At 37.5% G+C, this 22,968-nt stretch overlaps 1 protein-coding gene across 1 annotated transcript in view; it reads right to left on the minus strand.

The window, feature by feature from the left end:
* COL5A2 (collagen type V alpha 2 chain) overlaps positions 1 to 21,640 on the minus strand; it is a 149,099-nt gene extending 127,459 nt beyond the window's left edge. Inside the window, exon 1 of the mRNA XM_045480496.1 lies at positions 21,114 to 21,640. Within this exon, the coding sequence (XP_045336452.1) occupies positions 21,114 to 21,210 (97 nt within the window). The 5' untranslated portion in view covers positions 21,211 to 21,640. The remainder of the gene's footprint in view (positions 1 to 21,113) is intronic.
* Between the last annotated feature and the right edge of the window lie 1,328 nt (positions 21,641 to 22,968).

A 22,968-nucleotide genomic window follows, 5' to 3' on the forward strand; every position in this document is an offset into this window, starting at 1 on the left:
ATATAGCACATGACTTGGTACACAGAAATCAAATATTTGTTACTATAGTTTGATTAATTATCAATGGGCAGCATTTACACTTCTAGTTCTGAATTTGTTACTAAATACATAGATTAAGTACACTACAGTACATGGCTTAGTACACATAAGTCAAATATTTCTTATTATAGATTATCAATGGGCAGCATTTACACAAATGTAAAACATTTCTGCAGGTGATTAAATTTTTAACTGATTTGTAACTACCTTCATGGAATGGTGAAAAAATATTATGATAAAAAATGTCACTACAGAAGGAAGAAAATATTTTCATTTTTTTAAAGGAGAAATCAAGTTTTTATTGCTAAATCTCTCATGAGTAACTTTATTTTTCAAATTCTTTCTTTTTTAATGTTTATTTATTTATTTTGAGAGAGAGACTGAGAGAGTGTGAGTGGGGAGTGGCAGAGAGAGAGGGAAAGAGAGAATCCCACACTGTCAGCACAGAGCCAGACTGGGGAGTGGGGGGTTGGGGTGGTGGGGGGGGGGGTGGTTAATCTCACAACCAGGAGATCATGACCTGAGCTGAAATCAAGAGTCAGACGCCACCCAGACACCACCCAGATGCCACCCAGGCAACCCAGAAGGAGGAAAACATTTTCTTAGCAAATAAACATTTTCACTGGAGATCCTTCTACCGAAAACGTTTGGTGCAAATTCTGCTTTGTTTTTATTTTGACAGAGAGAGAGAGAGAGAGAGAGAGAGAGAGAGAGCAAGCAGGGTAGGGGCAGAGAGAGAGAGAGACAAAAGATCCAAAGCGGGCTCTACACTGAGAGTGGAGAGCCCAACGTAGTGCTCAAACTCACAAACAGATCAAGACCTGAGCCAAAGTCAGATGCTTAACTGACTGAGCCACCCAAGCTCCCCTAGCAGATGTCTGGTTTTTATAGATTTTAACTAATTTATAGACCAGCGTAAGCAGATATGTATGCATGCTGTTACCTATCTATCAGTTCTCTTTACAAAGTTTTACAGCTGGTTGTATCTCCCATATTGGGACTCTGTAAGTAAGAAGACCATTTCTTATTTTTCTTTCTACTTCTAGTGTCTGACCTGGCGCTTAGAATCCAGACACTGAGGGAGCAAGCACACAATAATATCTGGCCAGTGACTTTTTAAAATTAATTTTATAATAAATGGAGTATATAAAGCCAGGACAGAAAGCCTAATAATTAGAGGTGTCTCACTGAGTGCTAAACCCGCATATTTTTTTCTTTCCAAAAGTCATTTTTGGCTCTTACCCGATAGCACATCTTGTGATTACATCTGTTTTCATCTCTATGCAGACTCCTGCTTACAAGGTTTCCTATTTCATCTCAAGTAACATTTTTAGTTGGGTAAATTAAAAGTCGCTTGGTTATTTCCTCATTATAGGTCTCCATGAAAATCCCCAACTTCCATGTCTGAAAAAAATAAAATCTAAAAAAAAAAAAAAAAAATCTAAACTTCTTCAAGATCAAGTAATACTTCCCCTAATCATTGCCTGCCACAGGTTTGGTCTCACTGAGGTCTCTAAGAATCCAGCACTAAACAAAAATGATTTCCATATAGGGTGGGGTGCTTTTCTTGTTGACTAAAACTGTCTCACTCCCTTCCTTTTCTCCTTTCTATAAGGTACAATTGAAAGAGCCATGGATCAGGAGTGAGAAAACCTAAGTTCTATAGCCCTGTCCAAAATCCACTGCATTATTTATCTGTTGTGAGTCTCAGTTTTCTCATCCGCAAGCGAAGGTACTTGGGTTTTATGTGTGCATCAAATGAGTAAATGTACTTTGTGAACTGTACAGTCCTACCTATAGTGTGATATTACTTATGGAGGCAGAAAACTCTACAAACAAATGTCAACTGAATATGGACCACTGGCCAGTACAGAAAACCCTAGCCTTACCTCTGAGAAAGTGAATCTCTTTTATCATTGGGATCTAGTAACATGCAGTGAGGGCAGGTAGGGGTAGTTAGGGACTGACAGAAAGTTGAAGCTGACTATCCAAAAGAACAGCACGTCACCCAGTTGGGAAAAGAAAAATTATGCATCATCATGCAGAAGCATTTTGAGCAACTGTCTGACATTGAACCAACATTCTCAAAACAAAAAATTTACTGATAATTTAATCTTCATCATGTTAGCACAAACAGAGCAACAGTTAGAATAGTCTCGAGGGACAGTCCAAGATATGTAATTTAATTAATTACATTACACTAAATTAATTTTGTATTGAATTACATTGATGCATTCAAGTAACTAAGCATTAAAATAATGTAGGCAATAGGGTCGCCTGGGCGGCTCAGTTGTTTGACAGCCCTACTTGGGCTCAGGTCATGATCTTGTGGTTTGTGGGTTCGAGCCCTGCGTCAGGCTCTGTGCTGACAGCTCAGAGCCTGGAGCCTGTTTCAGATTCTGTCTCCCTCTCTCTCTGCCCCTCCCCCACTCATGCTTTGTCTCTCTCTTTCTCAAAAATAAATATTTAAAAAATAAAATAATTGAGGCAATAAAAATAGTTGATGTATCAAGCATGAACTATCCCAACCTTCCACTCCCACCTCTGGGACCCCCAACAGACTGCTTTCACCTGAAGTTACATCTGTATCTTTGCATCCTTGCATCTAGTGTCAAAGATGTAATATCCCATCATCTCTTTGAGGCTAACCTCTCTACCTTTACACCAAAACTGTGCCTTTCTATATCCTGGTCAATCATCATTGCCCTTTCTTTCTGTATTTTCAAGATCTCTCTGTCCCTGGGACACTTTCTTTCAGGCTATAAACACCCCATTCTGTCATTTTAAAATAAAGTAACACAAAAATCCTCACTTGACTCTACCTCCTATCTCAACGATGGTTCTATGTTTCTTCATCACTTCACAAGTCAGCTTTTTAGTGGCTAAAAGAAAAAAATAATAATCTTTATCTGTTATCTCTACTACTATTAAATACAGAATTTATAAATAATCAAACAATAAATTGTCTAAAAAATCACATTTCTTTTTTTTTTTAAGTTTATTTATTTATTGAGAGAGAGGGAGGGAGAGAGAGAGAACGAGTGGGAAAGGGGTAGAGAGAGAGGGAGAAAGTGAGAATCCCAAGCAGGCTCCATGCTGTCAGCACAGGGGTTTGATCTCACAAACCATAAGATCATGACCTGAGCTGAAACTAAGAGTCAGATGCTTAACCGATTAAACCACCCAGGTGCCCCGCCTCAAAATCACATTTCTAATAATGAATGAGATGATTATGCCTTCCATTCTATGCACCAAGACAGGAAAGTAGCTGCAGTTTTCTGCAGTTTTCCTGCAAAGAAATGCTGATTAATACTTCTGAGTATTTCTTCATGTCTTTTTTCCCCAACTAGATGCACCCTCTTGCTCCTCTCTTGTCTCCATTCTGCTGGTTAGCACACACCCATCATTTATGTCTGGGGTCTCTCTCCTCCAGAAAACCAACCCTTGCTATATTAGAGTAGATACCTCTATGCCATTCTTCTTCACCAAATTTATTACATTGTGTTTCACTTTTTTGTTCACATGTTGATTCTCCTCATCATGGATGTTCCTTAAATACCAGCTAGTGTGTTAAATCATCTTTGTGTCCCTAAAGCCTGACTAAAGTCACCATAAATAAAATAGATAAATTATAAAATTAACTTTTGTTTCTATCTTGTACCCAATATGTAGGCTTTGAAGTATGTATTTATATGAGGCTTCACACAAAAAGCCACAAAATATAGCTAACCTATACATAAAAGCTGATTCCACCTAAGTTTACTATTTATATAACAGCTTAGGCAAGACTGAGTAATATAATTAGAAAACAATCTGATAATTAGCTGAGAGAAGCCACTTGATTTTGAACCATCAAAAAATATATTTTGCTTGAATTATTTTTTTTAATTTTTTTTTAGAGAGAGAAAGAGAGAGTATGTGAGCTGGGGAGAGGGGCAGTGGGGAAGGGAGGGAGACAGAAAGAAAGAGAAAATCTTAAGCGGGCTCCACGTTCAGTGTAGAGCCAGATCCCACGACTCTGGGATCATGACCCAAGCCAAAATCAAGAATTGAACACTCAACCGACTGAGCCACTAAGGTGCCCCTATTCTGCTTAACTTATTAATCACAAATATTTATTGAGTATCTACAATATGCATAGTACTGGAAATGTATTTAACTTTTAAAGAGATTAGAGTGGGAGAGAGCCAAAGTGTAAGAGAGTGTTAAAAACTGAGAACAAACTGAGGGTTGATGGGGGGTGGGAGGGAGGGGAGGGTAGGTGATGGGTATTGAAGAGGGCACCTTTTGGGATGAGCACTGGGTATTGTATGGAAACCAATTTGACAATAAATTTCATATATTGAAAAAATTAATTAATTAATTAAGAGTCAATAAATAAATAAATAAATAAAACTTTAAAAAATAATAAAAAAATGTATTTAACTTTCTGGGGTTTGAGAGATTGTCTTCTTTTTTTTTTAGTTTTTATTTAAATTCCAGTTAGTTAATGCACAGCATAGTATCAGATTCAGGTGTACAATTTAGTGATTCAATATTTACATACAACACCTGCTGCTCATCAAAACAAGTGCCCTCCTTAATACACATCTTTATTCTCAAGGAGCAGATGATAAAACTAAAGATCAATAACATCTATTGATAAATGAAACTAAAACAATGGACAACACAGAAAAGTTTCTTTTGAATGCTAAAGGTGTCATAGAAAGGGGAAGTGCTGACTACTGTCATTTAGACAAAAAGAACAAAGATATCTTGGATAATCAAAAAGGTTTTCAATGGGGCTCCTGGGTGGCTCAGTCGGTTAAGCATCCGACTTCAGCTCAGGTCAGGATCTCAAGGTTTGTGAGTTCGAGCCCCGTATCGGGCTCTGTGCTGACAGCTCAGAGCCTGAAGCCTGCTTCGGATTCTGTGTCTCCCTCTCTCTCCGCCCTTCCCATGCTCATGCTCTGTCTCTCTCTGTCTCTCAAAAATAAATAAATATTTTTAAAAAAGGTTTTTAAGAGAATGCACATCAGACCTGATTAGGATTTGAAGGATTGTGTGTAAGACAAACAGGATGGAATGCAGATGAAGGAGATAATGGAAGAAACACAGGGGAATGACTCTGCTCCGGTGTTCCCTCCTCTCAAATCTTCCCTGACCTCCCATCCCAGCCCTCCACCTCTGAGATATTGAGTGGTAGGGGTGTCTTCCTGCTGCCCCTAGTATCCTCTGTCTATCTCTGTCTCAGCACAGACCACATGATATTGTCCTTTATTTCCCTTGTGCCCATTAGATGATTAGCTCCCTGGGGACAAAGATTAAATATTTGTTTCTGCATCATTCAGAAAAGTGTCTGGTAAACAATAGGTACTCAGTAAATGTTCACTGAATAATAAATAAATGAAGGAATGCAAGTAACTGCCTCATCGGTGTGTGGTGAGAATATCTTCTTCTGTAGAGAAAAGCAAGTCAAAACCACCAGCAGCATTATTTGTTTTTTAAAAAAAGTCAAAAATTTCAGAATCATCTGAATTACATTCTAATGTCACTAACACACTTATAATGGCCTTTGAGGGGGATTTATATTCCCCCAAAAGTAAATTATGACAAGTGCTATAAGATGACCAAGTGGATCTCACTTATCAAAGAGTACATTCATCTAGAACCTGACAGTTCTTTCCCACTGGCCTCTGTGATTTGAACATGGAGGTGAGCATTTGTGAGTATTTTAATCTTTTCAGATTTTTAACCTAAATTTTTCATGCACCTGAATTAGACACATAACTTCTTATAAAGACATTTTTAAAAGGGCTGTTTTCTACCCCTAGGATATCTGGGAGCAAAATTCTAGCAGGACTTGGGGACATAAATGTTTACAAGACTCAGTCAGTGTTGTTGAAGGAAGGAAACTGGGAAAAGAAGCACAGGAATGGAGTCTCGTTTTCCCTGAAAAAAAAGGACATGCAGCATGTTCCAAAAGTCCTGTGTGTAAGAAATATCAATGGGACAAATCAAATCTTCTAGATATTCAAAGTAAACATGTACATATCTCCCAACAAACATAATTGCAAAAAAATAATAAGGACTCCAGAATAAGTTTAAAATATGGACTCAAGAACAAGCATGACTACCCCATGATCTACTCCTCAGGTGAAATCCCATAGCCTCTTAATTCTTCTTCTCCTTTTTTTCCTTTTTTTTAAAGTCTGGAAAGAATAGCATTTTAGTAGGTTCAATTGTCAGGAAAAGTAGACAACGTTCCCGCTACAAAGACAAATCCATCAGTTATGAGATTGAGAGTATAGGATGCTGCTTAACTTTGACAGCCTATTCCACCAAAAAAATATCTAAAGAACATGGAGTCTTAACGGTTGTAATGGTGTAATACAATGCATGACACATTTACACATTTTCTCTGTCGTTGGAAAGCTCAAAATTATACGAAACCCACACAATTTGAGGCCATAGTACCATAATTTTTTCCATAAGCTCCTTTTAGAAATTTTGCCTAGAAACTTTGCTTTTAGACACTTCTCTAGAAACTTTGTTGTAAAGCCATTCACTAAAAAGCATACCATTTTCCAAAGTTATAAATTGGAAGTTGTATTCCTGAGATGAACCCATAGTTAGGTGAATAACTAGAAACCTGGATAAGAACTATCAAATCTTAATTTAAAAGTACAGCAACACATCGTTTACAGAGACTATGCGTGATACCTCGATCTACCAAAAGAATGCACAAGAGTCCTCACAGTAGAGCACAAATCTGACCTATGTGAAGTAACTTTATGTAAACCTTCTACAGTCACAGATTTTCAGGGCAGGAAGTGTCTCTGGGTAATATATCACAGGTTTTACAAAGAAGGAAACTGAGGCCCAGAGAATTTAGGTCACTTCCACAAAATCACCAAGTTAGTTCATGATAGAGCTGCAATTAGAATGAGATTTCCTGTCCTGCTCCAGTCTTAATCTAGAAGCTTTTCTTTAAAATTACTTCAACAATTTATTCATGAAAGAAAGTAACAGTCTATTTAGTTGAGGCCCTCATCTCTTTAACTGCATGTTTCTCTCTGTACAAGTAGAGAGTCTTAAAATATACCAGAAAGTAGACAGGCCTGAGGGCTGATGGAACCTTTGTCTAAACACTTGGCTCAGATTGTTGTGGATATTTGTCACCAGTTTAAACTTTTAGTTCAAAGTCACCTTCTGACCTAGGGAAAAGAGATACCATGCTACAAACAGGCCCTTAGAGCTTAACTTTGATTTTGAGACAGGCTTCCTGATGAGAGATGAATAGGGGAAAAGTAATGATAATAGTGGATTCAGCTTTCTGCCAGGAAGCTACATTTTTGCTTGTAGAGAGACTACAGTCCAATTATATTACAAGAATCATGGTGGGTTTTTTTTTCCATCTGATCTGTTTACCCTCACATCAAAGCCTCTGTTCTTATTTTCTCCTATTCTGGGGCTTTGGGAGGTTGCTAGATAGTTATATAAGCAGGTATTTCACTTTTCTCAATTCGAGATTTAAAAAAAGAAAAAAACACTAACTTTGCTTTCTTTCATTTCTATGGAGAGTCTTATATTCCTTTGGAGCATTAACATGATCATTTGCTTAAAAGAAAACATTTAGTCTGCATTCAGCTAACTGTTCATCACAGCAAAGGCATGCTAAGATAATAACACTACCCTTATATTGGCCTTTCTAGCTAACCATAGAATTTCCGCACATACTATGAATTCTTTATTTTGAACCTGAGAAGTGATAAAATCAAAAATATTATTCCTGCTTTATAAATGAGGAAATTAAGGCTCCAAACGTTGTATTTATAAGAAATTTATAAGCAAAGAGTCAGGACTTTATTCCAGTCATCCAGCTCAGGGCTAGAGCTCTCTAGGTCCCACTGCCATGTTGAGTTAGTAGAAGCTGAGTGACACACACACAGCGCCTTCCTTACCCTTCAGTGGCCACCCAGGTGGAGGCGCCTGCTTTCCCTCACAAAAACATTGCCCAGGGTTCAAATAAGTATGCCTTGACATCAGTAAAATTTGAGGAAAGTAAACAGAATTGTTATATATTAAGGATAGTTTCACTTTTTTTGAACAACTCTACCTGAACCAAATCTGCAAACAGTTGCCAAAATCATTATATTAGAAAAAAAAGAATAAAATTAAATGAGTATGTATACTGCCAAGTTTGTGAAATGCATCCTGATACCAAAGTATAACTTTCAGGGTTTTTGCTGCTTTGCTTTTCCTAACTTGCTTTGTGAATAATCAAGAGTTGGGCACAGTCCTGTCTCAAGGGAAAAACACGAGATAAATAAAAATTCTTTATTGCCCTTGCAAGCCTCCCAGTTATACCTCTCCCTCCTAACCACCTCTTTTGCCCCTGCACCCCCCAACCTTTTTCCTATCAAACCTACTAACTGGGAACAGATTGATGGAAATTATTTCAGTTATGGAGAAAGCAGTCTGCAATGGCCTAATCAGGGAATCTATCCAAAGTATTAATAATATCTGTTTTTCTTCAGTGCCTATAAAGTGCCATGAATTTTAACTCAATTCTTCAATATGCAAATGAAAAAACTGAATCTCAAAGATGAGCAACCTGCTAAAGTTCACAAGGTTACCAGGCAAAGTCAGGACTCAAATGTCAGACTCCAAAGACCCATGCCCTATTAACTGCTTATTGAAAGTGAGTGGAAAAGGAGAAATTCGAAGCATAGAAATTGTTAACTGTTAAAAACCCTAAGTATTGAAAAATGGCAATACGTGGGAATTGAGGGAATTTCACAGAATCAAAAAAAAAATCTCACTATGAAACAATGACCTATTCCTTTTTGTCCATAGGCTTGTTTGATAGTATATATGCTATTGGCTAAAAAAAAAAAATAGATATAGTATTGTGGTAGTGTTTATTTATTTTATTCTAAAATGGCTACATTTGAGGAACATAGAGTAAAAAAATAGAGGAATTAAAGAACAGAAATTAAGAGATATCACAAACTTCCCCAACCTCTTTAAAATTCTAAATAAATCTCACAAGACATGATACAATCATGAAGTCTCATGTTAGCTTGGTGTCTGACACTTCAGTGTATTACAATGAAGTTAATTGGCACCCTTACATAACCACAGAGAACCCATCCTTCCATGCTTTTATGCCTTCCATAAGATGCACTATCATAGGGTTCTATCCTGAAGAAACTCAAAGTTCCTCTTCAGAAACAATGGGAATCTGGTGGGAAAATTTCCATTTTGATTATACTAAGGCAACTTTTAGTTTCTATTAGAATGGATCTGAAGTGATTTTAATGTCTTGATTGTGGAACCTTCCATGGGCAAGTACAGAATGTCCGGGACAGCCATGTTTCATCCACCTAAAGCATGAGTCTCAGAGTCCATCTGATGATACTGGAGTTTTCATCCACAGCCATGATGTCCACTGATTCTGATGGCCAAAGAATAGTGAAAAAAAGATTGCAAAAGGCAAATTACCATATAATTGGCTCTCGTTATAAGGGAGTAATATTACTAACACTATGCATTAGAATAGTAACTAGGGGAGCATGTGTTATATATTAGTTTCCTATGGAGTAGGAAAGAAAAGGACAACAAACAGTAAGTTCTGATAGGAGAACAGGCTCCAAGGAAAAGTCTGTAATTTAAGGCAAAATTTGGGAAGGTGACATCCAGGTGGAGTTGCAGTGAGACCCTGATTTTCATGCAGAATTCTGAATGCTTTCCCTTCAAACAGAAAGGAGGCTGAGAGCATATTTTCCTAAAACAAAACAAAGCAAAATAAAATAAAAGTCATCTATTTCCAAGTTGTTTTTCTAGAACTGAACCTGCTCTTTCCTCTAGGACTTTGCAACATTGCCTCCATAGAACAGATGTGGAAAGAAGACAAGGTAGCTCAGGTAAGTGTTCCTTTGGCAAGTTTATGGAACATACTTATCTATATGCTGCAAATGCCAAAATAACATTTAAAAGTACAAGTTTAATTATCAATATTTTATCATCCTCCATGTACCAAACCATCACAAGGCTTGCCAATGGAACTTCAAATGCATTCACTGATTAATCTATAGCACTGATTCTGTTTCAGTTTTGTCTCTTTCTCTACATAAAGGAATTACCCCACTTTTTTAAAAAATAAAATAAGCAGATTGCAAGAAGACTGAATTCTTCCCAGGCTAATGAGAATTCCATTTGTTCGGGAATTTATTAGTTGTTTCTCAGCAAAATCCAGTTCAGTTTTACGATGCTTGAGGGAGAAAAATAAAAGCACAAACCCTTGCCTAATCTCATCAGTGGACACCACGACTTGAGGGGATATGGGAAATGGTTGGAGAAAGAAGTGACATTTTGTATGAATACTCAGAAAGACATAACACTTATAGCACCTGAAGGCCTGAACACAAGAACTCTCATGAAGTGTTCAGTTGTTCCTCCTTCAAGGGCCCAAGGTCATTTTTTTTACCAGTATAAACTTGTGTAAAAGAAAGTTCTTATATCAGAATCACTCATTTACCTTGGAATGACCAGTACCCTTCTGCCTTCTCAAAATAAAGTATAAGGCTTGTTTATAAAGCTTCAGAGATTTAGTGTTTATAGCCAAAGACCTGAAAACTTGGCAGGTTTTTTGCAGTTCATCTACTATGACAATCAATTAACTTCACTGTCCACCAGCCCATCCTACCAGAAATTCTAGTTCAAAAATTAGCACTAACATGAAAAACATAGTGTTCTGAATCAAACTGTAACTTAATCATTTCTTCAATATAAAGCTCTGCAAAGAATGAGACAGAAATGGCTTGAAAGTAATTTCAAACTAGGGGCATCTGGGTGACTTAGTCAGTTAAGTGTCTGACTTTGGTTCATGATCTAGTGGTTCGTGAGTTCGAGCCCTGCATCGGGCTCTGTGCTGACACCTCAGAGCCTGAAGCCTGCTTCAGATTCTGTGTCTCCCTCTCTCTCTGCCCCTCCCCCACTCATGTTCTGTCTCTCTTTCTCTTTCAAAAATAAACATTAAAAAAATAATTTCAAACTAGCATAAATGAATCGGATAGGTTCCTCTACCTCAGGAGCAAGTAATAAGCATACAACTACTATTTAAGATAAATAAGAAGATTAAAGCTCTATAAATGAATTTATTTGCTATGGAAACCATCCATATTTTTAGAATTCCATAATGAAAAAAAAAATCTAAAGCTGATGGCCACAGAACAACCATACTGGATAATAAAGATTTAAAGAAATTCATAGCTACAAATTATCTGGTAAAATTCCATAAGCGTGCCTCCCTCTAAGTCAAAACCATCATTTTATTAAAGTGTGAAAAACTGGGAAGAATGAAAAGTGCAGCAAAGTAGGGAAAGCATGAGTGTGAATAATGTGCCTACTTCCTCCACAGTTTCTGCTTTCTGGAGTAAACTTCACAAAAATCTCCCGGGAGTAGGAGTGAAGAAACCAGCAACCTTTGGAAAATGAAGAGACTTGCTGCAAAGTCTGGGAAAAGATGGGTCACCCCACTTCTGTATCCAAATAGTCCCGGGAGCTGCCTTGTAAATCCCTGTGCAGTGAAGCAATTCCTCTCATTCCAAATGCAACCCAGAGCAATGCTTTTGGAAAATAAGCTTCCAATTTTTAATAGAGATTTTTATGACTATCATATTTTCAGAGAATAAACTCTGAAATAGACATAGCTGGTAGACAGGCATGAGGTGGCACTGGGGCATGGAATGAATCGTGCTTGGCTTGCTCACACACTGGAAACCATTGCACAGAATGAAATGTGTGTGTGGGGGGGTGTGAAACAGGAAGTGGGGGGTGATGCTTCAGACCACATGGCCATGAGACAGTCTCCAGTGTCCAGTGGAAAGATGTTTTTGTTTCTTTTGTTTTTTCCCATAGTAAACCTATACAAGGAGCCAATACAGTAAAACTCTACTGTTTGAAGAATAAAAATTTTAAATAGGTTTAAAATATAGCCCAATTAGAAATCAGGTAAATACATCGATGTATTATCAAAATGACCATAATACAATGGTAGGTAAAATTTGCATTTTAAGTTTTACACTAGACGTTCATCTCTTTGAGAGCAAAAGTTGTTTATTTTTCCATACTAACAGTTTCATCGTCATAATCACCCAATAAGCATTTATTATTTCTATGTTATTAAGTAGTAATGGAATAATAATATCAACTATCATTTAATGGGCTCCTGCTATTTGCTAGGAGCCATACTATATAGGTGGTTTATATGTGGGATAGTGTTCATAATAATTATTTGAGGTAAATATTATCATTCTAATTGTATACATAAAGAAACTAAGACAGAGAAATAAAAAAAATTGCTCAAGAATATGCAAATTTGCAAAACCTGAGTTTGAAATAAGTGCACTGATACTTGAATAAATGGCAGGGGAAAAAAAAAAAAAAAAAGAAGGGCACCTGGATGGCTCGGTGGGTTCAGCACCGACTTTGGCTCAGGTGATAATCTCACTGTTGGTGACTTCGAGCCCCGCATCAGGCTCTATGCTGACAGTGTAGAGCCTGAAGCCTGCTTCGGATCCTATGTGTCCCTCTCTCCCTGCCCCTTCCCCTGCTCGTGCTCTGTCTCTCTCTCTCTCTTTCTTTCTCAAAAATAAAATAAAGTAAAATAAAATAAATAAATGGTGGGAAATTTTTTTTAGATTTTAAAAATTAATATTCCAGGGGCGCCTGGGTGGCGCAGTCGGTTAAGCATCCGACTTCAGCCAGGTCACGATCTCGCGGTCGGGAGTTCGAGCCCCGCGTCGGGCTCTGGGCTGATGGCTCAGAGCCTGGAGCCTGTTTCCAATTCTGTGTCTCCCTCTCTCTCTGCCCCTCCCCCGTTCATGCTCTGTCTCTCTCTGTCCCAAAAAAAATAAATAAACGTTGAAAAAAAAATTAAAAAAAATTAATATTCCATTAAATTAATATTTAAAATTATAATTTAAAAATTAATATTCCATTAAATTAATAATGGAATAACTATCATGTACCTAATACATAAAATGAATTCATAACATGGAATGGAATCTGAAAAGCAGAGGTAAAAAAAGGAAAAGTGCATGTGTGTATGTGCAGTGGGAGGTCAAAACTGCAAGCAATTTCTTATTTTGAGACATGGAGTTACAGCTGATCTGACTCACATTCTAGAAACAGGCCAGATCTTAGAAGGTCTTGTGTGCCATGCTTAGGAGCTTGAACATTATTCTTTCTCCAAATTATTGGAGTCAATGGAAGGTTATAGGGAAGGTAATGATGTAATCAGATTTTAGGTTTTTTGATTCAGATTTTTATATCACAGTGGCAACAGAAGAGGTCTATACACATGCAAGTGGGAAGTGGCCACACAGGAGGCAAGGCAGGGAATTTAAATGCTAATGCAATTATCCAGGGATATAATGTAGGCCTGAACTGAGGTGTCTGGAGAAGGCAGGGAGAAGAGGTATATTGAGGAAATATTTAGTGGATAAAACGGAAGAATTTAGTAACTGATTGGAATTTTGCTGGAGTGACCAGGTAAGATGATGTTGCCATTAGCTGATATAAGGAATACACAGGAAAAATGATCTTGTCTTAGGGGAAAGATAATGAGTTGAGTTTTAGATACACTGAACTTGAAGTGGTTACGGCCCATCAGTGGAGAATTCTGAAGTTCATGTAGAAGTTCAGGATTGGAAGGAGATTTGAGAATTATCAGCAGTTAGTTGTTAAGCAAAACCCTGAGAGTGACTGATTCCTAGATGGATCTAGGAAGAGAATATACAGGGAAGACCAGTGAACTAAATCCTCTGAGAAAACAAAGTGCTAAGGGAAAAAAGGAGAGAAGGAGCCCATGCTGAGAAGAAAAGGTAAGGTAGCTAGAGGAAGAACTTTCAGAGAGTAGTCTTTCAGGAAAGCTGGAGTGGTTAATTGTATCAAATAAAGGCGAAAGGCCTGATAAGACAGGTAAAAGGAGCCCACTGGAAACATCGCCATTTTCGTCTTCATCTTACTCCACTAGCTTCACTGGAATGGGGCAGGGGGCAGGCAAAAGTCAGAGTGCATAGGGATGAGTGAGGGCATGGAAGGAGAGACAGAAAACTATATTACTCTTTTAAAGCAGGTAGGGTAAGAATTAAGAAAGGGTGGGAGCCACACAGGGGCCCTGGGAGAGAGCTGAGATTGCTTATAAGATAGCGGGAAAAGCACCAAAGAAAGAGAGTGGTTGTAGTTATAGAAAAGAGAACATGTGGGGCGCCTGGGTGGCGCAGTCGGTTAAGCATCCGACTTCAACCAGGTCACGATCTCGCGGTCCGTGAGTTCGAGCCCCGCATCGGGCTCTGGGCTGATGGCTCAGAGCCTGGAGCCTGTTTCCGATTCTGTGTCTCCCTCTCTCTCTGCTCCTCCCCCCTTCATGCTCTGTCTCTCTCTGTCCCAAAAATAAATAAAAATGTGAAAAAAAAAAAATTTAAAAAAAAAAAAAAAAAGAAAAGAGAACATGATTGATGGAGCAAGTTCCTCTGGGAAATGGAGAATAAAGAAAGTACAGAAGAGGAACAAATCCAGAAGTTTTCTCAAAATAAATTCAAAGATTAGGTAAAGCAAAAAATATACCACTAAGGTTTGTATTGGTGATGACTGAAATCAGATTGTAATATCACTCTCTGTGTCTCATTTAAGTGCTCTAAAATTACCTTCAGGTAATTTTCCCAAATGATCTGCCTAGGAGTCCCATCAGACTGACAGGGGTGTGTACATTATCCCTGATTTTAGATGAGGACTCAAAGGCTTGGTGAGACTAAAGGACTCTCTGCAGGTTGCAAAACAGCTAAATAGCAGAGATGGACCAGAACCCCATGTGTTTTCCCAGTGATTGTTGGACTGGGCTTCCTTTCCTTACTACAGTATGCAGACTGCAATAAGTCTATGATGCTTATGTTGCAAGCAACATTTCCACTGAAAATATATTTGTTGCCTCTTGAAACTGGGTCTATAACTCTGATTGAACAGACACCCAAAAAAGAAAAAAAAAAGAAAAAAAGAGAGAGAGAGAGAGAGAGAACTGTGAGACTGTCTTTTCTCCTTCCCAGGAGAAACTTAAAAAAAAAAAAAAAAAAAAAGGATGCAAACATTTTTGAGTTTGAACATTATACCATAGAGCTATAGGGACAAGTTTCCATTAATTCATTCATCTTAATTTATTAATATTGTTAATATCACTACCTTCTCTGTAGAAGGCAACATGGGGACAAGAAAAATCTTGCATTATTGTCATTTATCTTATACACTGTTCCTTAGAGAATATATTATGTATAAGATGAAAACAACTTGATTTCTTTGGAAGGGCTTAGTTTTGAACATCAATAAAATATTATAAAAACATCAAAGCTGCCAATGTGGCCACAATTTTAAGGCAAAATATTCCATAAGATAGTCTGCTCCTCTCGTCAAGCAAATGCAAGAGTAGATTAAAAATATTGTTTTAGGGGCGCCTGGGTGGCGCAGTCGGTTAAGCGTCCAACTTCAGCCAGGTCACGATCTTGCGGTCTGTGAGTTCGAGCCCCGCGTCAGGCTCTGGGCTGACGGCTCAGAGCCTGGAGCCTGTTTCCGATTCTGTGTCTCCCTCTCTCTCTGCCCCTCCCCCGTTCATGCTCTGTCTCTCTCTGTCCCAAAAATAAATAAACGTTGAAAAAAAAATTAAAAAAAAAATATTGTTTTAAAAATATTGATTATAACAGCTCAACAGTCTTAAAGGAAATTTAGATGAAATACATGTAAAATTTACATGGAAAGAAATCAGGAGGAAAACTGAATTGTCAATATCTTCCCAACTCCATTGTTTTATACAAACTTGTACAACTTGCCCAAATTTATATAATAAAATCAATTAATAACTAACAATTTTAGTCTTTTCCCCTATCATTACTACATCTTTCGTATGTAAATCTAAATTTTTCAATGTTGTGATTCAAAACAAAATGTAGTAGGTCAAAAAATGACTGATTTTTAAACATTTTATGAATGTGATAAAAGGCCACTGATGATGTATGGATTGTCCTTCAAGTAGGAGAACATTGTTTAAAAAAGATTTCTTTCTGTGGCCATAGATTAACATTATTCCAAACTTGTAAGTCCCAGCTACTCAAAACAAAGATTTCTCTTTGTGTTTTTACCTCACAGTCAGCATTATGTGCATTTCTAGACTGACCAATACAATGAATTTTAGACCTGTAGTGAAAAAGTGTGCTAAAATGTGAAGACAGGAAGTAAGAGAGAAAATGAAAATTATATAACCACCTGGAAATATATTTTAATAAGATGGGCTCATTGCATAGTAGAATGATTTACCTAACTGCCGTGAAGAAGATTTCGGCATTGAGTTATTTTTCCAGAAATGATGGTGAATTTGCCAGTTTCTCTACAAATTTTAATTAGGCAACTTTGTAAGTGAAAGGAATAACTAGAATAGCAAGTTATTTCCACACCACAGTTGTGTAGTCTTGGAACAAGAAGCCAACTGGTCCACTTCAATATCAACAGGATGTTAGGCAGAGATGCAGTATAGTGGTTAACCAACAGGAATCAGAATCACCTAGACAGCTTCCCAAATCCCATCCAAACCATCTACATCAAGATATCTGGAAAAGAGGGAAGCCTAGAATCTATATCAGTAACAAGCTCTTCAGATGATTATTCAGCCAGCTCAACGTGGATCTGTGGATTGCTTACCCACTAACCTAAAGAGTCATGGTCAAAGCACATGTTGTTCTGTCAATATAAAAAATTATCTGTATCTATCAATCTACCAGTCTACATCTATAGAGAGAGATATACTCTTCAAAACAAAGCCTCACTTTAGTTTGGATAAAAGTTATAGGTACTTCAAAATGTATTTTAAAAGCATTAGAAAGCAAAAAGCTGCAGTCTAATTTAAGTGCCATCCAATGTTCTTGGCTTCATGGACTACTTGGAAGTGACCAATAACAAGGGTATATCTGGTCACACAACTATATCCTGCCCAGTGAAACTAGATCAATTCCAATGAAAGTGGGTGACAGTTACACTCATTGCGGTTGGGACTATATTTGCCTCCTAACAGCTATTCTCTCTTTTATTTCTTTCGTAACATAATTCTATTCAGTACAGTACACTGCTAGTGCTACTCACCTAAAAGACTGCATTTCCCAGCCACCCTTGTAGCTTTGTGTGACCATATGACCGAATTCTGGCCACAAGTAAGTTGAAATGGGATGAAGACTTAATAGTCTCCATGAATAAAGAGAGAATCACAGCCTTCGTCTCTCATCCTCTATCCAGATGCCTGGAAAGTAAATGTAACGGCTGGAAATCCAGCAGCCATCTAAGACCATAACATCAAGGATTATACCCCAGGAATATGAGAGTAGAGAACTAGAAAGAGACGGAGTCTTTGATGACTTTGTAGAGCTAATATACCAGCCTTTCACTACCTAACTAAAACTTTCTTTTATTAAAAAAAAAAAAACACTTTAAAAAAAATTTAAACAATTTCATTCTGGTATATGCAGCTGAATCTAGATTAAAACATCCACTATGAAAGAAAAGGTTGTATGTCCTACATAATCCAAAGTATCTATTTCAATAGTAATGAGTTTATGAGTTTTCAAGTATCTTAAGCTATGTATTCATATTCTCTACTTCCTATAAAATGATCCAATCCAAGTACTACTTAGTAATGTACTAAGTACCATTTAAAATGATCTGGGCCAAGTAGTACTAAGTAATGAGCACTTGTGTCTTCAAGTTTGTATTATAATAATGAGATAAATGGTAGATGTGGCATAAAAATGGAAGAAACCATGATATAAAAAGGACTCTGAGCCCTTCATTTCTTAGTAATCAGAAGCTGGCTTGGGTCCAGGATATCAGTGTAGGGTTGCAACAAGAGGGTTGCAAATTTATGGTCCATGAGCCAGACTTGGCGCTCAGAGATATTGTATTTGGCTTATGCAATGCTTTCTGGAAAACACTGGTTTTGAATGCCTTAAAGTGGGCATATGCATCTTCAGTTCTCCACAGGCCCATCATCCCCTGTTGATATACAAACACTCACTTGCTTCACTTGTTTCTGTCACCTACCTGGTCTCTGGAAATAAATGGTACAATGCTGCACCTTTCCTTCTCCCCATTCTTTCTCTGTTGTTGAAATCAATGATTCATATCAAAGATTATATTCTCAGATTAAGTCTGTCCATTTCTAATAACAAAAATGTGCATAACTCAATAGGTGTTAGACCTTTGTTTAGGAGTATACAAATTACTATAAATTCATAGTATTTTCTCCTAGAAAAAACAAATGGGGAACCTCTTAAAGCATCCCACCACCACCATCACAAACACATATACCCCAAAACTCATGAAAAGCTGACTTTGTCTTCTTAACTCTGATTCTTGTTACTGAATAGTGTCAACTAAAGTTAGCCCAACTTCCCTTCAGTTCTTAGGAATGTGAAAAATTAATTCAGTTCTTATATTTATTGATAGGTAGTAATTATCTGGGCCTATATGTCCTAAAACTTCATTTATTTACTCTTATCTCATCATTCATAAGTATTTCTATAAGGCAGACACTGTGCTTATGTTGACATTTCTGGTAAATAAACAGTCAAACAGATAAAAAATATACCTTGAAGTCTTGAAAAGAAAACTATAAAAGCTTGTAAACATGTAGTTACCTGTGATAACACGTGTCTACATTTCAAAGGGGACATATTTTTACACAAAATCACTACCACATTATATCACTTAGTTATAGCCAAAATTTGAAAAATATACTTGTTTTGCCTGTGAACCTTAGCTATTTCTTTAGTTTAAAGCATTTACTTGAACTTACTCTTCCCCAAACTTAAAATCACATGGAGTTTCAAAATTCTGACACTTTTATTAAGCTTGTGTCAAGCCTGAACAGGGGGAATAAAGTATTGCCAAGTATCCATTCCATATAACTGAAACCAAAATATGAACAGTAAGTAAGTACAATACAAGTTACAAAACTCTGAATATACTAGATTCTGGAATTCTTGTGTATATTACCTTTAGTTTGGGCCATACAACTTTCTATTGCTATTGAATTTTTATCACATATTTTCTCCTGGGTTGAGTAATAAAACAGAGGAATTTAAGTTTTACCATGTGTATGTACGGAATTATACTTTCTCTGTAAAATCTGATGTTTGGGATTCCGATTGCTGTGTTGTTTGGTTATGTAGGGGAAGAGGGGTTGGTATGGAGATGGAGACTGCTTTGCACCAAATATAAAATTTCTAAAATTTAGGTAAATTAATATTAGAAAACATTAAACTCTCCTTATTTTTCAATAACACCTACAGAGTAATTACAATTATTTGGGAAAGTCTTTTAACATATGGCCTATTCCATATACCTTATGAAACACTCTTTTCGTTTATTCACATGATCAATTATTTCCACATTTTATAAAAGTAAGTTGTTTATTTTAAAGTATATTGACATGGAAAATTGTGTTAATTAAGTTTTAAACTAAAGTTGTTGATTGTTTTGGTGGGGGAGGGGAGTGAACTGTTCCTTTTATAATTAAATTTGCTATTTCTATTGTAATTTTTCCATATTTTTTCCTCCCCTTTCCTGACTCCTCGTACCTATTCAATTATTTTCGCCTCCCCTCCAAACAACTAATGTTTTTCACACCATTTCAAAGAAACTCAACAGTTTTACCTTTTATGAATTGCCTCGTTTTTTAAAACATAAAAAGTAACATAAAAAGTTACAAGATTTTAGAAAGTGCCCCCTCTATGGGACTCTGGACAGATTGTTGGGTATTCATCTCACATTCTTATTTTCACTCTTTAAATGATTTTTAGACCTTGTGCCTGTAGATTAATTTTATGAACATCTTCAGAGCAAAAATACACAGAAGCAGGTATTAAAAAATATAAACACACATATGCATATATCTGTATATATATATATATATATATACACTCAAAATATATATAAAAGACAATAACAGAAAAGTTTGAATGTGCTAAGTTTTAAAAGCTTGAGTTTGATGTTAAATAGTTATGAAAATCTATATATGGTCTATTATGAAAAAAAAACATGTCTGGAGAATAAGGATTTAATAACCAGTGGAACCAATTTAAATGTTTTCTTATATTCTATAGCAGCCATGCGTTTTTGCTTAACCATACCATGCCACCCAACTCTAACCATGAGCAAATTGCATAGGGAAAAAAAAATCGGTAACCAGGCAAGATTTGCCTTAAATCAGAAAAAAGAAATGAAACTTGTGTCTAAAGGATAATGCCCATGCAAATACTCCATGATAAATACATTATATATAAGGCATGCCGATTTGCAGCCTTCCGCCATCCAGCAGGGAGCCACCACTGTCCTGATAATCAAGTCAGTAGGGTGGGAAAATACCACTGTTTAAGAAATCTGGCTTCTATCAGCCTCTGTCACGGACAAGTAAACGAGACTGTCTCCCAGTAAGCAAAAGTGGTTTAAGATCACAAATGAAAATGGGAAAGAAGTAAAAGTCTGTAAAGAGAAAAGAATAAGGAGCCAAAGACAAAGAAAAATCAGTTATCAGAGTGGCTGCAGAGGTTTTTCTAAACAAAGAATTGTATGAAGCAGCTGAAGTTCCGTACAAAAAAAGACTCCACCCTACCCAGCTCCTGCTGCGACTTTTCCTTGCTCTGAAAACTCCAGCCCACAGAACAGAACTCCTCTGGCTAAAAGTGCCTTTAGTGCTCCGTTTTAAGCACTCTCCATTTCTTTTAAAGTTCCCACTGTCCACATTCAGGCAAAAGGACTTCTCCTAGGGTTTCCCAGAAACATGCAGCCCAACGGCAGATGGAGAAGCTCCGCATTTACAAATATCCTGATTGTCTTCCGAGAGAGAGCCGTTTCCCAGGTGCAAATCTGTCAGCCCCCTTCTCAACTTCAAACCAGAACTTCCTCTTCACGCTCTTCCTTCCCGAGGCTTAACATTCCACCTATTTCCCAAACCGTGCAGTAAACACCACAAGCAAAGCAAACAGCAAACTCACCATCCTCGCCTTCTTCCTGGGCTTTTATTGAGACAAACTGCCCTAATAAAACAGTAAGAATGAGGAGAGGTCTTGCTTCCACCCAGTTTGCCATCATGTCTAAATATTAGACATGTGGGTCCTCCTGGGAGTGAAAAGTAGATTCTAAGGTTATTGTAGCACCATGAAGTCAGCTGCGGGCTCTTTTAGCACCAGCCCCAGGGCAGCCTTTGCAAACCCCCTTTTTCAGCACCAGCTCCAGCACAGTCTGAGAAAACTTTTTTCAAGCGATGCAGCTTTAAATAGGAAGAATGCTGCCTCCACTTCTTTTCCTGCCCCTTTTCTGCTTGTTCAGGCTCATAACCATCCAGTGTCTGCCAAGCAACGGTCTGATTGATGGTAAACAACCAAATCAGAACACGCGCCTCTGTGCCTTGAACTGTCCCTACTTCACTTATGTTTTAAACACAAATGAGGGCTTAATCACAGGAACAAACGTTTATTTCTCTTTCTCTTTCTTTCTTTCTTTTGTTTTTTAACAGAAAGCCTGTTAGAAGGAAATAGTCCTATTCTCCCCTCCCTAATCCTTCCCCCAGACACACACCCCTTCACTTTTTTCCCTATAAGCTACACAGCCTTTTTGCCTACTCTTTGGTGTCTAGATAATTCAGGACTCTTGTCCACCTTAAACTTTCAAAGGATCAAATTTTAACCCTTTCTTTTCACTGAAGAGGAAGTATTCTTGTCTCCTTGACAGACTGTGTTTCTTTTTCCAGATTCAGTTTCTTTTCCCAGATTCTGGAAGGGGACTATTAAAACTGTGCCCAGGTAAGCTTCAGGTGAAGGAAACTGCTTGAGACGAATGAATTTGTGATGCATCCTACTTTGAATTAAGATGATCTCCGCATTTCTCCACATCTCTTGTTTAGTGGAACACATCTGCAGATCCCTCTTGGCCCAGAAAGTTTTATTATGTAGAAAACTAGTCGACTATGTTAGTGTAGAGGAATGGGAAGTATACTGCATTTGGATCCAGCAAGTCTCATTTTCAACAACAGCTCTGCCACTTACCAATTTCGTAAACACAAAGTCCTTTATCTCTGGGCACTCCCATTTTCTCATTTGAGAAAAGGGCTCTGCCTTGACCAGTGTTTAAGGTTTAGGGACACTAAAATGAGTAGTGTATTATTAACTAAGTTCCAAATTGCAAAGAGCTACATAAGAGTCGATGGTGGAGTTATTATTCCTACACCAGTCTTTCAGGGACTGTGGCAGTCCCAGTTGCACATGCCCTTTAAGAGCGATATTCATGAATTTTTGTGCCACCCCTCCTGCTTGCCAAGATCTTAATGACCTCTGAGTGTTGTACATGATCTAATACATTCACTGCCTTGAGTACACCTAGACCCAGAGTGGCCTGTCCTATATAATACAGGTGAGTCAACTGCTTATAGTAACTACACAGTGATCAGGTACCTTGCACCATATGAAGCACTGAGGGAGAAAACTACACGAAATAACTGAAGGCCTTGTCCCATTGTCATCAAGGAACACAAGTAGATGCTAAAAAAGATAAATTTACATGAAACAAAGAAACATAAGCCAGAGCATATAAAAACATTGGGGAGTGCATTAAGGCCAGTAGAAATTCAGAGAAAGGACAGATTATAGAGTGCAATTAGCTAAGTAATACATGATCACTTTAAATAGAAGAAATCCAAGAACCTTTGAATTTTCGCTGGGAGCTAGAATCTCTGGAGAAATATTCCAGAGGGGCTCAACTTTCCAGGCACCTTGAACCCTGGATCTCTCAGTTTAATTTTTCACTTTTACAAGAAAGATTAAAAACGCAATTCAGCCTCTCACGGTTCCATCC

Source organism: Leopardus geoffroyi, chromosome C1, assembly GCF_018350155.1.
Source record: "Leopardus geoffroyi isolate Oge1 chromosome C1, O.geoffroyi_Oge1_pat1.0, whole genome shotgun sequence".
Classification (NCBI taxonomy): domain Eukaryota; kingdom Metazoa; phylum Chordata; class Mammalia; order Carnivora; family Felidae; genus Leopardus; species Leopardus geoffroyi.